This window comes from Chroicocephalus ridibundus, chromosome 9 (assembly GCF_963924245.1).
Source record: "Chroicocephalus ridibundus chromosome 9, bChrRid1.1, whole genome shotgun sequence".
In the NCBI taxonomy this organism is placed as follows: domain Eukaryota; kingdom Metazoa; phylum Chordata; class Aves; order Charadriiformes; family Laridae; genus Chroicocephalus; species Chroicocephalus ridibundus.
Window position 1 is genome coordinate 21,890,368 of NC_086292.1, and position 17,931 is coordinate 21,908,298.

Below are 17,931 nucleotides of genomic sequence, written 5' to 3' on the forward strand. Positions count from 1 at the left end.
GAGGGGGGGGGGAAATCCCCTGCCCCGTAGCAAATGGGAAGGCAGAGCAAGGGCTGAGGGATGCGGGGAGCCTTCAGCCCATACTGGGCTGTCGGTGGCTGCCTTGGGGACTGCTCCTAACCCTGCTTCTGGTGGTGCTGGGGCTAACGGGGACCTGCTCCTGCTCGGGCACGCTGCCCTTTGGCTGCCGGACGCTGAAATGGAAGGTTCTTGCTGCTGTCTGGCCCTGGGCGGCTGTTTTTAGTGGTGTTGCGTACTGTTTGAGTTCCTACCAGCAGCATCAGAGGAGATGTGTTTTGGGGGATCGGGGGGGTATTTGCTTTGAGAGGAGCTTGCTGCTCCGCTTGCGTCGGCAGGGCCACGGTGTGCTGCTGAAAGCTGATTGAGAATGAGACTTTTCTTGTTGCCGCCGCTTCCAGCTCTTCTGTTCTGTCTTCTCCTCTGTCTGAACCCAAAAGATCAATATATTTATTTTTTCTGTATTTTATTTATCACTTCTCAGTGAACAACACTTTTGCTAAAATGGTCTACTACCTCTGGGGGCAAGAGCTTTGGGAACGCTTTGGGAATGTCAAAAACCAAAGTTTAGCATCACTGACCAGTGCTTTGAGTTGCAGCTTGGGATGCCGGGGGAAGCGATGCTCCGCTCGCCTCTGTCCCCGGCTCTTGTACCGGGCTGGTGAATGGGTGAGGAGCTGCCCCTGCGGCGGCCCTCGGGACCTGTCCCTCTGCAGTGGGGCTCGCGGAGGTGACGTGATGGACCTCGGGCTTTGCCCGGTGCACCAGAGGAAGGGTGGGATGGTGAAATCGGTGGGAGGCCTCGAGGGATGTATACAATTTAGAAATCTGTGCTTTAAAAAAAAAAAGTCATTATTGTTGTGCCCTCTTGTTGTTACTGTTATTGCTGTGGATGCAAAAGGATGGCGATCGCAGGCAAATAACATAGTTGTTATTTGTTTTAAGCTAGTTTTAAGTCTTTACGCAAATTATGAGCATATCCTGCGTGCTGAACTACGTGCATTGCTCCGTTCATTGCAAATCCACAGCTTCAAATCCTGGCTCTTTTTTCCGTCTTCTCCGGGTGCCTGTAGCTCCTTCCTGAAGTGCAGGTGGGCTCGCAGGAGGCAGCAGGGTGATGCTCTCCGTCACTCTGCTCGCCACCAGCCCAGCCGCGGACGGAGTGCGTGGGAGCTCAGCGTGCCAGCAGGACTAGTACCCAGCTCCTGAGGGCCACTGCGATCCAGGATCTGTCTTATCCGTCTTCTCCTTCAGCTGAGCCTTGCTCAGGGCAAATTCCAGAAGCATCCTCAATTTACCCAAACAGTAACGGCAGCGATGCCAACGTATGGAGTTGGTTTCCTCTCCACTCCCAGCAATTCTACCTCCTAATGCAAATTTTCCGCCCTCCTTGTGCCTCTCTCCAGGGTCGGATCTGCAAGTATGTATCCCGAAGGGCTCCACGTGCTGCTCCAGGAAGATGGAGGAGAAGTACCAGGCAACAGCCCGCCTGAACATGGAGCAGGTTCTGCAGTCCGCCAGCATGGAGCTCAAGTTCCTCGTCATCCAGAACGCCGCTGTCTTCCAAGGTGGGTGCCAGGGGTGGTCCAGGCTCGTGGTGGGAGGAGGAGGTGCTTCTGCTCCTCTTCCTCAGCACGTGGCAATCAGAAGTGCAGGTGGCTGGAAGCTTTAATGTTGCCTTTTTTTTTTATATGTTTGTATGTATTATATATGCTTATTTATGATAAATAATACACCTGGTTTGGTATATGGCTGCTCTGCAGGGCTTGTCCTAAATATTCCTGTAGCTGAAACAGCAAATGTAAATTTAAAGACTAAACCTCTTCAAGTGCAAATTTAAAATGAATGAAAAGCCCACTTCTCCAAGAATTAAAATCATAGAATTGTCAGGGTTGGAAGGGACCTTAAAGATCATCTAGTTCCAACCCCCCTGCCATGGGCAGGGACACCTCCCACTAGATCAGGTTGCTCAGAGCCCCATCCAGCCTGGCCTTAAAAACTTCCAGGGATGGGGCTTCCACCACTTCTCTGGGCAACCTGTTCCAGTGTCTCACCACCCTCATGGGGAGGAACTTCTTCCTAACGTTCAGTCTGAATCAACCCATCTCTAGTTTTGATCCATTCCCTCTAGTCCTACCATCGCCTGACATCCTAAAATGTCCCTCCCCAGCTTTCTTGTAGGCCCCCTTAAGATGCTGGTAGGCCGCTCTAAGGCCTCCTCCGAGCCTTCTTTTCTCCAGACTGAACAACCCCAACTCTCTGTCTGTCCTCATAGGAGGGGTCCTCCATCCCTCAGATCATCCTCGTGGCCCTTCTCTGGACACATTCCAGCACGTCCATATCTCTCTTGTAGTAGGGGCTCCAGAACTGGACGCAGGACTCCAGGTGGGGTCTCAGGAGAGTGGAGTAGAGGGGGAGAATCACCTCCCTCGACCTGCTGGCCACGCTTCTCTTGATGCAGCCCAGGGTATGATTGGCTTTCTGGGCTGCTAGCGCACACTATGGCTCATGTGGAGCCTCTCGTCCACCGGCACCCCCAAGTCCTGTTCTTCAGGGCTGCTCTCAAGCCAGTCACTGCCCAGCCTATATCTCTGCAAGTACCGTCTTGTGTGACTCTGCCAGTCCCAAGCCCTGTGTTGCAGCAATGGGATCTGCTTGCAAAACCCGGTGTAACACTTGGTAAGCATCTGACTAAAATGTGTGTTATTGATTACTGTTATCCACCGTGAAACGAAGTTGGTTATTCCACGTGAAGGTGGGTCGAGGCTGCCTCGCTGCCCTCGTGCTCGCCACGGGCTGTTTCCGTGCTTGGTAAGCTGATGCCACACTACGTGGTGGCAGCTCTCTTCTTGTTCTAACGGTGATGTCACGTATTGACTCCTTAGCAAAACTGGCCTTTGACAAATATTTTCTACTGTGGATATACACCAGTTTGTGTCACTTAAATCTGCAGTCATTTTTTTTTTCTTTTAGGGCCTTTGCACAAGCAAAACTTATTTGATCTGTGCTTAATGTGTGGTGAAATGTTTGCTTGGTTGTTGAGTGCTCTCACATTGAGGTTCCATCGTTCTGTATTAATGGCATTTTTGCCTATATTTAAAAAGAAAGCATGAGCAGTCAAGTGTTTGTTTTTTGGTTTTTTTTCTCGATGCTGATATTTTTGCAGAATAATTGATTTATTTTTGTTCATGCCTCACTAACAGCAAGACTCAAAGCCTGCTGAAGCCTGTGAGATCATGGCAAAGCTCTGTTCTGTTCCTCAACTGACTGATGAAGTCTAATGGGTTGTTTTTCTCAACGTAAGATCAAATAAATTGCTGAGGAGGTAGCAGTGTATTTTTTTTTTTTTCCCCCCAGTACTTCTTAATGCAGTGACCATTAAACAGAATGGAGTAAAACTAATGAGAGATTGGTTTCCTAGGCATTGGAAATGTAGACTAGCTTCAGAAATGGTGAATAACCTGGCCAGAATACAAAGTGTCTGCCTCCTCCCCTACCACTCGACAAAATCATGGGAACATCAGAGTTTTATTTTTTCCTTTTTTTTTTTTACTACAATTTCCATCCTGGCCATGAGAGCCATTTTTTTTTTTCCCCCTGTGCAGGGGTTTTGGAGCTGACGTTACTCTGAAAAGCCTCGGTGTGCTGAATTGCCATTCTTCTTGGTGGTGGGGAAGAAAAGCATTTAATGGAAGAATTCCTGACCACTTCTGCTTATAAAATAGATCATGACTAATTTTAAAAGTCTCTTGCAGTCCCACTGTAGCTGGAACCAGTGAGGAGCTCACTTTAATTACCTCATAATAAAGCATTTTGTACTTGGAAGGACAATTCATTAGATTTTTGAAAATTGTGTGTTTTTGCTGTCTTTAAATTTAGTCTCAAAGTCTGTAGAAGGACACTTTTTTTTAATAGGCAGGTCTTTTGATTGCTGCTTGTTTAAGAGTGTTTTGATGGCTGCAGTGCCAGAGGCTGTTCCAGCTATAGAAATTGTGCTTGAACCCAACATGTGGCAGTCTGATTTCTTCTTCCTTGGCACCGCTCATGGTAGGGACAGGCTTCTATCCCAAAACATCTCGAAGGGAGCTGGTGTTGGGGTGTAGTGGCTCAGCTGTGTCCAGCTCTGGAGCCCTCAGCACAAGAAGGACATGGACCTGTTGGAGCGGGGCCAGAGGAGGCCACGAAGGGGATCCGAGGGCTGGAGCCCCTCTGCTGTGAGGACAGGCTGAGAGAGCTGGGGGGTTCAGCCTGGAGAAGAGAAGGCTCCGGGGAGACCTTCCAGCCCCTTCCAGTCCCTGAAGGGGGCCTACAGGAAGGATGGGGAGGGGCTGTTGGCGAGGGCATGTAGCGATAGGACGAGGGGCAATGGTTTTAAACTAGAGCAGGGGGGGTTCAGATGAGACATTAGGAAGAAGTTCTTTCCACCGAGGGTGGTGATCCCCTGGCCCAGGTTGCCCAGAGAGGTGGTGGAGGCCCCATCCCTGGAGACATCCAAGGCCAGGCTGGATGAGGCTCTGAGCAACCTGATCTAGTTGAAGATGTCCCTGCTGACTGCAGGGGGGTTGGACTAGATGGCCTTTAGAGGTCCCTTCCAACCCAACACATTCTAGGATTCTATGAAATCAAACCCCACTGGGGTGGTGTTGAGCTAGGATGGCTGCTTGTAGAACACTTGCTGCCCTGCAGAGCTGGGGAGCGTGGGGTGCCCATGGTGGGGTGCTCCTGGGGCTGCCTTCCGCTGCAGAGGGGATGCTGGAGCAGTCAGACACAGCCCCCGTGCTCCCCGAGCATCTCCTGCAGATCCTGCTCCTCCATGGTGGCTCCGGGCAAAGCTGGGGACAGATGAAGCTTTGGGAATTGGGACCGTAGGAGTGGGATGGCTCAAAGCAACTCTGGCAGGGGAGAAGGCTCTCCGGGGGTGTCTGGCCTTGGGTTGGACCCCAGCGTCTGTTGGGCATCCCGCACAGAGGGCGGGTGACTGCACCACGCTCTGGAGTGGGGTAACATGTTGGTATGGAAACATATCCTAACTGCTCATATTAAAAACACAAATGTGAAATCCTTCACGGTTAATTTTAGTATTTTTAGCCTGGCATCTAAAGGGACTGCTAGTCTGACAAACAAAATCTCACCCAGATGTTATTATTTTGCACCAAATTTAATTTCTTCCTGCTGAAGCTAGAGCCGCATCTCTGCTGATAAAGATCAAGGGAAATTGTCTGGCATTTACAGAAAATCTCATCCAGGCCTATCTGTTACAATGTTCACTTAGCAAAGTTTATTAGATTATTAGTTTTAGACCCTTGGGCTTTTTCTTTATTGCAGTTAAGAAGGAAAAAAATCCCAACCAAAAAAAAAAAAGAAGTCCTCCCTTCACTAAATTTAAATGGTACAATTAGCTTCTGGTCTTATCTCACAGGCATTTTTGAAAATTATGGAGATGATTTAAGTAGTGATTTAATCCTTTGGAAACTTGCTGCGTTTGACGGCGTTAAAATGGATTGTAGCTGCCCTGTCTGCCGTGAAAATCTTGCTCTAGAATTTCTTTGGGGGCAAGTTTTTTTTTTTTTCCTGTTTTCCTGCGGCGTATCCGTGCTGGCGTCTCCCGCGTCAGGTTCTCAGGTGATGGCGCTCCGTGGCGTGCCAGGAAGGTGGGCTCAACCGCAGCGCTGCGAAACTTGCCGAGATGTCTCGCTGCAAGTAATGATTGGGATTGCTCTGGGGGTGTCGCCGGGCTAATGGCCGAGTGAGTGCCACGGACCTGCTGTGGCAGACGGAGCCCTGCCCGCAGCTGGCTTTCCCCCCCCCCCTCTTTCTCCTGAGCTGAGATCTTGGCTTTTTGGTGGGGGGTTTCTGGCCCTGCCGCCACGTATTAAAACACCCGAAAAAGCCCTCAACCAACTCGACTGATTTCCTAAATATTACATCTGAATCCGAATATCTCAGCTTTGTGAAAGATAAATTTGAACAGGAAAATATCAAGGTTGTTCTTGTATTTTGGTGGTGTGTTTTTGGTGTGTTTGTTTTTTCTTTCTCCTTCCCCCCCTGCTAAAGAGCTCTGTTCCCCAGGGTTGGGTTGTGTGCGTGTTCATCAGCCTGATGCCTCCTGCTTCCTAAGTTTAGGAATTTGCTTTTGAGCGATTACTTAATTTTTTGTCCTGCGCATTGGCCCTGTTGCGCTGTGGGTAACAGAAAATTAAAGCTTTAGCAGCTGCCCAGACGCAGCTTTCGTGGTACGCTCCTCCCAGCTCTTTGTCCGAGGGAAAAGGTACTTTTTAAAAAGTGGAAAGGCTGCAACACAATTAAGCAGAGAAGGATCCTACGAGGGAAGAGGAGCATCTCCACAAGTTGCTTTGTGTAGGACTTGCTGGGAATCTTCCCCTTCCAGCAGCATGAAGCACGGGAAGGGGAGAGCTGACTACCAGGGGCTGCTTCGGCAGCAGCGATGCAGTGTGGCCCCGCAGAAAGTTGCTTTCATTATTTTAAGTGATTGCTCAAATAAGTTCTCAGCAGGATCTCGCGTTGCCCTTCTGCAGCCTCTGCTGTTGATGTTAGTCAGCTCCCGGGGCGGCTCTTTGCCTGCTGCAGCCACCAGCCTGTGGGAGCGTGTTGGTGCCTGCTCCGTGATCTCCTGGTGGTGACGGTGACGCCGCTGGAGCCAGCGGGGGTAGCGATGGTGTAAATCTGGAGATGCACCCCATGCCTGTCTCCGACCCTGAATTGAGCCACCTGGGCGCAGGGTTTGCTCTCACCCACTCCCCACGCAGCTCCCGTGGGGCCGCAAATGTGGGGGACGCACTCCTGCCTCCCCAGCAATTACCCGGGCTGGAAAATTGGCTGGGATGCTGCCGCTGAATCCCCCTTGGTGAAAGCCTGTAGGCTTCAATGAAGACCTGATCTGTTCCTTCTGAGCGGTGTAACCTTCTGCAAATGGCAGCTGGGAGACAAGAGGAGCCCTGTCGGGTACCCAAGGGGAGCTTGCAGGGGCTACGGAGATCTGAGGGACTGTCGGGATGTGTGTTTCAGAGTAGCTTCTAGGAGGACCGTGATAAATCATTGCGGATAAACCTGTCTGTAGGTGTATGGTGTTCTCTGATTTGTGGGAGACTCCTGTTTCTTTTCCCCTCTGGAGCCGAGCCCTCGGTGGTTCTGGCAGAGCCGGTGGCGTTGGGAGAAGGTCGATTCATCTCCCCTCGCGCGCAGCGAGAGGACAAAGGCAGAGCTGTAACTCTCAGTCCTACCAGGCGGCTCTGAAGGCTGTAAATCCTCCATTAGGCATAAACGCAGCCATTTTGGTTATTCATAGTTATTTACGCTATCCATTCATATCTGTCAGGAGTGAAGGCGGTTTTGACATTGCAAGCTTCTATCAGGTTATCTTTAATCAGTTTAGAGGCACCTAAGCCACAAATATATCAAATAGCCAATCCTAATGTCGGAGTCCTCTAAAGCACGACTGAATTATTTATTTTGTTATGATGAAAATGTCTGGGCTTTATTGGGTTTTCTTTGAAGAACTTGATTCTGCTTGAAGTCTGGAAGATAAAAGATCAGTGATTGTCTCTCCAAGTTTCTTATTCCAAATCCTTCAAGGCTTTTCATTTTTCACGAGCTGCTGTTACTACTTTGGAGTCAAGGTGAGGGAGCTGAGATTTCTTTTATTCTATTAAAGAGGTTTAAGTATATTTAAAAAAAAAAAAACAACCCCAAACTTTTATCTTTACTAATTATGCCTTGCACGGGTAAATCCAAGATGCTTCAATTAGGTGAGGAGAGATGGGCTGTGTGGTGGGAGGATGTTAATTGCCGAGAAGGGTCCGCTGATACCAGTGCTGCCCAGCAGAGCCTGTGTCTTATCGTTTGGAATAGTTTAGTACTCTGGTGTCTTTAAGCCAATTAAGTCTGATAATGCGGGAGGGTCTTTGAGGTGTCGGCAGTAGGAAGAGCCTTGGTGGATGGGCTTAACACCATGCTTTCTAGGGATTTTGGCTTTGGCTGTGCTGCTGATGCTTACAGGGAAGAAGGAAGCGATATGGAGCAAGCAGGAGATGTCTCTGGCTTGAAAAGTTAATAATTATTTCTGAATGTGTAAAGCAGTGGAGGTGAGAGGTGCTGGGAGTCTCGGAGCTGCCCCAGCCCTGCCCCGAGGAGCAGTGGGACGCAGTTGCGCTGGGCTGGGATGTCCAACTTGGACCATCCACCAGGCTTCTTGTACAGCTTTTCTAGGTGGGAGAAAAGTGATTATTGTTAACTGAGTAAGTGTAAGTGAAAGATTCTTAGCAGGTGGTCAACTGTGATCCGAGTGGGGTCGTCAGCTTAATAGCCGCGGGTGTGTTGTGAAAGGTGCATGTGAAAATGTGAACTCTTGCTTGTGGGCCTGTGAAATAGTAAGCTGACATTTTAGAGTGGACTCAAAGAACGGATTCGTTTTTGGAAGAGAATATTAAAACTCTAATTAGACCTTACAAGTGAAAAAGCACCACAAATAAATCTCTGTGTCATCTTATAATTCCTGTTCCTAATTAGTCCTCTGCTAACTAAAGTCTCGCTGTGTCCCTCTCTGACGCTCCTGTCTCCGCAGTGGTGGTTCTCTGCTCTGAAAGCCTCTTGGTTTGTTGTTGTTTTAATTTTTTTTTTTTTTGTTAATGTATATTTAAAATAGGAATTGTCCCTCTGGGTCAATCCCGGCTGGTATTCTGCCTTTGGCAGCAGTTCCTGCCAGATGCTTTGGATGCACAAAGTTTGTAGTGGAGAACTATGGCGATGCGTTTCCCAGGCTGATAACGATGCTCTAAACCGATGATTACAGGTAGGTGGAAAGAGCTGTCTGCATAATGAGAGATCTCTGGTTGTCAGAATTGGTCTAGGGAGGTAATGTTTCCTTTCAAATAACCAGAACTTATTGTTCATAAATCACAGTTAATCTGTTTATTACACTGGCATACGAGGCTGGAAGTCTGGAGCGTGCTATAATGCTTAACTTTAGGAGCAGAGCTGCAATAGTAGCAGCAGTTTCAAATGATTGGAAATTGGGGGATCAGCAAAATGCAGGAGTTTGTGGAGGCTCAGGGCATTAAAAATGACTGCTGAGGATTGATGAGTTTCTTTAACAAATTGTAAAATCCATCATGCAGGAGTTAGGGCATGAAACTGCCCTCCTGAGCCGCATAAACCACGGCTTTGGAAGGATTGCATGACAGTGCACGCTACTGGGAAGGGAGACTTTGAAAGATGTTTGATTTTGCTTTTGTTTCTTCTTCTCACTGCCTGGCGTTTCAACACCAGCCCGGCGTTGGCGTGCAGCTCGCCAGGCTGCGGGTGTGCTGGCGGGGGGCTGCTCCCCGGAGGCGCCTTTCGGTGTTCTGGTCCCTCTCTCTGCTGGGGAAGGTCTGAGAGCCCTGGGAGTGTTCAGCCTGGAGAAGAGCAGGCTGAGAGGGGATCTCATCGATGCTCACAATAGCTAACGGGTGGGTGTCAGGAGGATGGGGCCAGGCTCTTCTCAGTGGTGCCCAGTGACAGGACAAGGGGTAACGGGCACAAACTGGAACGTGGGAAGTTCCACGTAAAAAGGAGGAAAAACTTCTTTCCCTTGAGGGTGGCAGAGCCCTGGCACAGGCTGCCCAGAGAGGTGGTGGAGTCTCCATCTCTGGAGACATTCCAAACCCGCCTGGAGGCGTTCCTGTGCCAACTGCTGTGTGTGACCCTGCTCTGGCAGGGGCTTGGACTGGGTGATCTCCAGAGGTCCCTGCCAACCTCTATCAGTCTGTGGTTCTGTGACCATTCAGTGATTCCCCTACTTCAGTCCTTACCACAGTGGTTGTATTTCCTGTGATATTCCAAAGTCCTGGAACATCTCAGACAGCTTTGCACAGCCCTTGCTCGCAGCTGATGGAGGGCTCGGCATGCTGCCCTGGGTGCCTCCTTGCAGGAGCTCGCTCACTGCCTTTTGCTGCTCTTTCCCTGCGTCCCCGTTTTGAGCTCTGGAATATGCACCCACAGGGACATCCTCCCATGCTTCCCCCTGCCTTTCCACGTGGAGATGGTCCCTGGATTGGGTATCCATAGACTGGCTGCTGTAGGAAGAGGCTATGTTGTGCCCTTGGCAGAGGGTTTGCAGTGACTCCCCGGCACATCTGTGGAGGAGTGAAGTGTGTGCGGTGGGAGATGTCCCCAGCCCCTGCTTTTGGGGTCTTTGGGGCTTGAAGGGTGCTTGAAGCCATGAGGAGTTGTGTGTGGTTGAGGTCCCTTCCCCGTGTCCTGCCTCTCTTTGTTTTTTCCCCTGCAATTAAATACTGCTGATGTCCTTCCCCTCATCGGTGAAATGAGCCTTGGAGGTTAATAAGGGGCTTTTCAAACTGCCTACATGCTGCTTCAGCAGTTTTTGAACATTGTGCTTGGTTTCTGGGCTTAATGGTCCCTAATTCAGAGTGAGTGGAGGAATTCCTGGATACCCATGGGCCTTTCTTTGGCTGCTGGGGTACTGTCCCCTGCCAGCTGCTTTTCTGCTGTGAAAGGGGATGGTGCTCCCCCGCTTTTGAGTGGCGTAGGGAGGCATTGCCCGTGGGCACCAGGGGCTCCTCCCTGGGTAGGACCATGGCAGATGCTTCACCCACGTCCCCTTGTGTCCGTGGTGCCCCTACAGGAGACGTGGACCTTTTGGCTGGGGAGGTCTGTGTGCTGGGACTCTGGAGGAGCATCATGGCTGAGGTGCCCACGGTGTCTCCTGCAGCTCCTCCATGCGTGGTGGTGCTGCCTCCACCTCCTCTGCTCTGAACCCCTGCTGGCAAAACACGATCCTCTGCCTGCCTTCCCCGTCGGAACTGTGAGTGGTGAGATCACCCGGGACCGAGGGCTCCTGTGCTCCTTCGAGTCTTCCGCTTCCACAAGTGGGCTGTCTTCTGTAATTACCTTTTGAGCTGCAAGTTATCATCTTTTGGTAGTTCAAGTACTAACATTCTTAAAATGCCTCCTAACGCTATAAAGCAGTCAAATTACATCTTTCCTCGCTTGCGGTAGGATGATATAAATGTCATGTTACCCTTGAATGTGGTGCTTATAGAACTGCTTGGTGCTGTGGTTTTTTTTTTTTTTTTTTTTGTTTATTCCTTTGTATTTCCAGTACAGAAACGGGCATGGTGGCACCTTCCATCTCTTGGCCTGAAAGGATAAATGGGGGCATTCTCATTGTGCAAAGTGCTTATAATGCAAACAAGAGCTGGTTTGCGTCTGCTGGGGAGGAAAGGGGGAAAGAAACCAGCACTTAGCAGTAAAGGCAGGGACTGTCTCTGTAAAGCAAACATTTCACTCGATTGTCATCTACTTTACTTTTAAAGCGGCAATAAGATACAGCGATAAAATGGCCAATGGTGCATTTCATCTGAGGGAAATGAACTCTTGCTGAGCCAATTAAACTGTCAATACGCGGTGGTTTCACGTTCCCTCGAGCAGACTGGGTCACCTCAGGTGTGTTACTCACTCCAACTTCACCACTGATGTGAAATCAATTTTAGCAATTTATAATCTTTCATTTTACTGTGAAAGTGTATTAATCTGTGAAAAACATCACTCAAATAGTGAGATCTTTCTACACGAGTGCCTACAGCTGGCAATGCCCCTCGGGTTATCTGGCATGTAGAAGCCTGTGTAACTTTTGGACACCCTGGAGGCACCGACAATCCAGTTCTCTGGCTTTGGGCTTTACCCTTAAAATGTTCTAAAATTACAGAAGGATGTTGCTCTGGGTGACCTCACTTCTTGCTGTGTGGACGTTGTTTCTCTGAGGTAGGTTTGGTTTTGGCAGCTTCTTGGATCCTCTGTAGCTTTATGGTGGTTGGTAGATACTTGGCGCACCTCAGAGCAGTGGTGTCCCTCTGGAGGTCCTTTCTCCGCTCTACCAAGCAGAGCATGCCAAGAAGTCTGCTTTTCTCTGAAGGGCCTTGGTAGCTTTATGGGCTACCGTAAGACAGCAAGGATGAGTACCTACATAGTGTTTCTTTACAAATGTAGCGATCTGTGTTTTAAACATCTCATCTTCCTCTTAAAATCAGATCTCATTTTCAGGAGCTCTGTGGGTGTTGGAGGATGGTTGTGTTGTTGCATGGTGGATGTTTCTTGGCACAGCAGGCAAGAGCCCGTGTCCTGTCTCCATCTGCAAATGTGCTGAGTTCTGGGGTTGCTGGAAGGCTCTCCAGCCCTGTTTTCACCATGTAGCTTGTTTGATGGGCTCGTGATGCAGTTTCTCCATCCAAGTCAGCTGTGACCCGAGGGGTGAAGGATGCCTCCTTGCATCGATGGGTAACTTGCCTGACATCAGCAGTGCTGGAAAAGCTCTGGCAGGGAAAGAGCCCTGAGGGCACGTGTGTGTGGGAGAAGACTTGCCTAATGGAGAAGAAATGCCTCATTTTTAGATTGCTAAAGCCTCACTGCAGGTCCTTTTTCTGTAAACTTGATTACACAAGCTGCTGTGAACCTGGGAGGTTTTGGCATGGCTGAGTTTCTGGGGTTTGTGGGGGCTCGCCCGCAGTCTCCATGTGGCCTGGTGCTTCCCAAAGACTGACCAAAGCTCTTGCCGTGGCTTCCAGGACACCCTGGAACACCCAAAGGTTGGGTCCCACAGCAAAGCGAAGGGGCAAGCGTGGCATTGCATGGTGACAGGAACAGGTTGGTGACCAGCAGCTGGGGTGCATTGAACCTGGCTGCTGGGTAAGGTCTGGCAACAGAGCCGAGACGATAGGAGAGTCTCTGCTGTCTCCCTTGCGTATAGCTGGGTTGGGCTACACGGAGTCTGAAAGCCATGATCGTGGCAGCTTGGCTAAAATGGTGTGACACCCTGGCTGTATCCTCCAGCTGCCCCTCTGTGGTATTGCCAGCTGGAGCAATTTGGGGGATGAAACATCGGTATGGGCTGCGAGGCCCTAGGTATGTGAGTCATGAAACCATAGAATCGTCTAGGTTGGAAGACACCTTCAAGATGATCAAGTCCAACAATTAACCCAGCACTGCCAAGTCTACCACTAACCCGTGTCCCTCAGAACCACATCTACAGGTCTTTTAATTACCTCTGGGGATGGCGATTCAACCGCTTTCCTGGGCAGCCTGTTCCAATGTTTGACAACCCTTTCAGTGAAGAAATGTTTCCTAATATCCAATCTAAACCTCCCTTGGCACATCTTGATGCCATTTCATCTTGTCCTGTCGCCTGTTCCTTGGGAGAAGAGACTGACCCCCCCTGGATACACCCTCCTTTCAGGGAGTTGCAAAGAGTGAGAAGGTCTCCCCTCAGCCCCCTTTTCTCCAGGCTAATCACGTGGGTGTATGAGAAGCTTAACTTTCGAAATTAAAGCTCTTGCACGTTGGCTGCAGAGAAATGTGACCCAAGTGCGCCTCGGAGACAGATCCCACCAGGAGACTGGAAGGAGCCCCAACTCTTATTAACGTTTGGGAAGGGTTGGCATTTGTCTCGCTAGTGCCCAGGGCTGGCAATGCTCTCCCCAGCTGAAAATAGCAATGCAGTAGTTACTGTCTGGTTCTTTTGTGTTCTTTGTGGTGGGCTCTTTTTTTTTTTTCTTTTTTAAAGCCAATAAGAAGATTAAACCCTTCTGGCTTTCTCATAAACATAGGCCTAACAGGGTTTTATTTATTCTCACAAAGGGAAAATATTTTTGTTCTTAATCTTGATCCAAAAGTCTCAATCAGCTGCAGCTGATTACTGCTCCTGTGCGACCTGTGCGCCACTGCCACCGGGGCGTGCGTGGAGGGCTGGACTCAAAATCGATTCCCGGTGGCCCACGATGAATTAAGGAGTTGGTTGCAGCATGCTCAAGAATGTTTTCAGCTCTGTTTTGCATTGTAGATTAATTCAAAACTGCTACAACATAGAAATTGGTGACCAGCGTGATGAAATGACCTTTTTTTTCCTTTTTTTTTTTTTTTTTTCTTTCTCTTCTCCCCGCCCTTCCCTCTGCTGCGGTGCCTGGAAGTGATGGTGGCAGGATGGTGATGCCTTGGCACGCTCAAATCTTCTGCTAAACATACAGGGTGTATTTATGCAATGAGCTAAATAACTTTTGGTGCCGGATTTAGCAGTGCTTAGGCTGAATCTGTAGCTGCTGCAGCGTGCGCATGGGCTGGCTTTCTTAGAATCATAGAATCTGTTGGGTTGGATGGCACCTTTAAAGGTCATCTAGTTGTCTTTGCCTGGTTTTGATGTGATGCTGGATTGGGCCCATTTGTCCCATGTCCTTGGGGCGGAGCTGGACACCAGGGTTTGCAGTCGGTGCTGCACGGGAGACGAGGGAAAACGCTCAGGGGTGAAAAATGCATTTCCATGAAGTAATGCGTCTATGAATCAATGCATCTTCTATGACAGATGACATGTAGGAAGCAACGCATATTTAATGTGCTAATATGTTAAAAAAAAAAAAATCTTAATTGGAAAAAAAATCATCTGAGTGTGTGCTTGTGTGTGTGGGGGAAAAATCACATTAACCTGTTGGTTAGAAAGTGAAGATTAAAAAAACCCAACCCTCGGAGACAAGGCAAAACAAACGGCAGCGTAGATCAATTGTAAATGAATTCGGTGGCTGATTAGCTCTTCCCAAATTTGTCATCTTCGCGTCAGAAAACCTGTGATTGAGTGCCATAAAGAAGCAATTTTAAAAGCGGTGGAGAACAGTAAGGCTGCCTCTAGGATTACAGCTCATGGCCTTGGTATTCACTCTCTTTGAAGGAAATTGGTGAGTAACAGATCGCAGTAATGCAGCATATTTGAATTGGTCAAATTCCTATTATGATTGCAGTGAAAAACGATGTCCCCCTTTTTTTTTTTTTTTTTTTTTTTTTTTTTTTTTAGGGAAAGGAAATTAAATAGGCCCAGTAATCCACATAAGGAGATTGGCTTACACTAAAAGGGGAGGAAAGAATGTGAAGGCTTATCAGATCAATGCACGCTCTTGAATCTATCTCATTAAAAAAATAAAATCAAATTGCTACTGAATTTCCAAGGAATTACATTGAAATGACACACATGCATTCACTGCCTTTTAATTACAAAATTACTTCAATCTGCTTGAGTCTCCTGTGTCTTAAATATTAGCTCATAAATTCCAAATACTTCTTTAAATGGAAGAAAAATAGTATCCTTGATCCTTCAGCTGGGTGTGCCAGCCCAGATCACGGTGGGGTGAGAACTACCATTTATGCTAGAGAAATCTTTACTGGCTAATTTAGGTGCTCGGGTTTCCCTCTGGACGAGGCTTTTAAGATTGTTATTTATGCCGTCATTTGTCAGGGGAGCGCTCGGTCTCTGATGTCCGGCTCCACAGCTGTGATCGACCTTCTTATGAAACCTTTGGGAATTATTATGTACTTAGTGACAGCTAGATGGAGGTCTTTGAGATGGTCCGAGAGGGTTTTCACGCGTGGTGTGCTGCGTTGTCCCCCCCTCGGCTGGGTAGAAGCAGGGCTAGGATGCGCGGCTGGTGAATGGTTCTGCAGCTCAGCCTCCTCTTGTGTAGAAAAGAGATTAAAAAGAAATAATTAAATATAAAGTCGTGTCCAAAGAGAAAAACAACCAGGAGAACGCTGAATCTCTTGCACAGCATTTCTTATGATGGAAATGTTTGCTGTAAGGAGGAGTTGGCTCCTGTTGTTGGCGTATCAGTAAGAAGTGTTGAAAACACACAAATGTATGTATATATTCATTTTTTTTTGGCTGAGGGAATAGCAAGAGCCCAGCGCTGGGTGGTGGTGGTCTGCTCAGCCCCTGGTGGAGGGCAGGGTTGATAAATGGTGGTCCTCCCTGTCTCTGCAGAAGAGTTGTGTGTGCTGGTTGAATGACGTCTGACCACCAGGCCGTGCACGGTGTGGTTCTGGCGCGTGGGGCGCCGCAGATGGCTCCGCAGAAGTGCTGCCACGGGTGCGCGTGAGCAATACGTGTGAGTGACCCCTGGCTGTCCCAGTGTCATGGTTTTGGCCAGATTGGCCAATGGCCAGTGACAGATGCTCTCCCCCCACCTCTCGCACACGGAAAGGAGGAGGAGGAGAGATAAAGAGATTTACAAGCTTAGAAGAAACTAAACTACTGAAATATTAACAATAAGATAAAAAGGAAAATAATGAAATAGATACAGTGTATACAAAACCGTATTAAGCTCCCAGGATGACATCACCGGCAGGCACTGGGGAAGTCCCAGGCTGGACTCAGCGACGGGGGGGAACTGAGTTCCACAGCTGGAGTCTGGAACTCACGGATCGGGATCAAAGGCAGATGAACAGGCAGGGTCCTGCTCAGATGTCGGCCATTGAAGAAAGAGCATTGACCCTTTGATCCCTCAGCTTTTGTACTGAGCGTGGGGCAGATGGGAAGGAATACCCCTGTTGGTCAGTTTTGGGTCCCCTGTCCTGTCCGCTTCTCCCTGCAGGTGGGACCCCTCTACACTTTTCTGCTTCCCAACCTTCAACGGGGCAAATAACGAAATGAGCTGACCTGGGTTGTTACAGCAATAAGTATAAGCAAGAGCCTCTCTGGGTACCATTCCTTGGCACAAACCGTAAACGTTGGTCTTCTCACTCTGAGAACAAACCGTTTTTGGCACAACATGCCGATGTTTTGGCACGACATAATTTCCGAGAGTTAGAAGAGGCCTAGCTAAGAAGTAAAATCACTGAACAGAAAGTTGGTTCTGTTTTACCTCAAACCAGGACGCCCAAGATTAAGCAGCGAGCTGGTTTTAGGTGACATTAGGGGAAGGGATGGTCACTCTTGCCTGTGGCCCTGCAGGAGGTGGCGTGGCTGCTTGGTGACTGGGGGACGACAGGAGGAGGATGACTGGCCTCTGGGATACGCTGGGGGCTGAGCACTGGGAGGCTTTGCAGGTGTTAGGTGCGTGTGTGAAGAGCCCAGCACCGCTCCTGGTCTGCTGTAGGCTCACATCTGCTGGGTTTCTATGGCAGGTCCCCGCTGAGGGTGGGACCCAAGGTGGGGCTGAGCTGTGTCCCTCCTGCGTTGGCTGGTACGGAGGGGAAGCACCCATTGCAGTGACCAGGGCTCACGGGCTTTTTGCGAGTTGTGTGAGGGACCAGATGATCTCCAGAGGTCCCTTCCAACCCTACCGTTCTGTGATTCTGTGAAAGTGCCTGCATTTAAATGGGTCGTCTTGAAAAGGGAGGGAGAGTCTGCCTTGAAGAGCACTCACGCTGATGTAGCCTTTATTGTCCTTGGGAATGAGCTTTGCGGTTTCTGAAGAAAGACGAAAGGTGCGTTTCCATACAGAATAGCTCTTCTCATCTGTGTTTGCTGAGAGATGGCACTCGTGCCTTGGAATTTGCAGCAGCTTTAAAGCTGGAGGTGATAAGCTGCTTTTCCCTCTCTCTTGCTTTGTTCATAGGCTGTTTGTTTAGATAACGGCCTGGAAATGATATTAGTAACCCTGTATGTCACATTTTGCTACCAGCAAAGAATAAGCAGCACGTTTGACATTTGGGGAAATGGTTCATTTTCGAAGGGATGTGGTCCAGAATCTACTTCTTGAACTAATGGACAGTATAATGCTATTTGTTTTTTTTTTTTCACTAGCTCGCTTAGATTTCTACCTTGAAGATGCACTGTAAAGTGCACTGCATTACTAGCATTAAATAAAAGCAAACGCTTCACATCAAATGAGAAGTCAGTCTTTGAACTGGTGAGAGGTTGAAAACCATTTATTTCTCTGGCTTGTGTTGCTTCACTGTGACATAAGCATGAAAAATAATTAGACTCACTAGTAAGTAAACATTTGATCCTGAAATGCATCTTGAAGATACAGACCTGGGAGAAAGTAACCTCTTCAGATGCACATCGATTCTCCTGGATTTGTCTCACACCAACAGCTACATCGCGGAATTGGCTTCGGAAAACTACATCAGAAGAACGTT

At 48.8% G+C, this 17,931-nt stretch overlaps 1 protein-coding gene across 1 annotated transcript in view; it reads left to right on the forward strand.

Moving 5' to 3' along the window:
• Positions 1-17,931, forward strand: part of GPC3 (glypican 3) — a 172,180-nt gene that overhangs the window by 6,838 nt on the left and 147,411 nt on the right. The window contains exon 2 of the mRNA XM_063346166.1: positions 1,425-1,586. Coding sequence (XP_063202236.1) covers positions 1,425-1,586 — 162 coding nt within the window. The remainder of the gene's footprint in view (positions 1-1,424; positions 1,587-17,931) is intronic.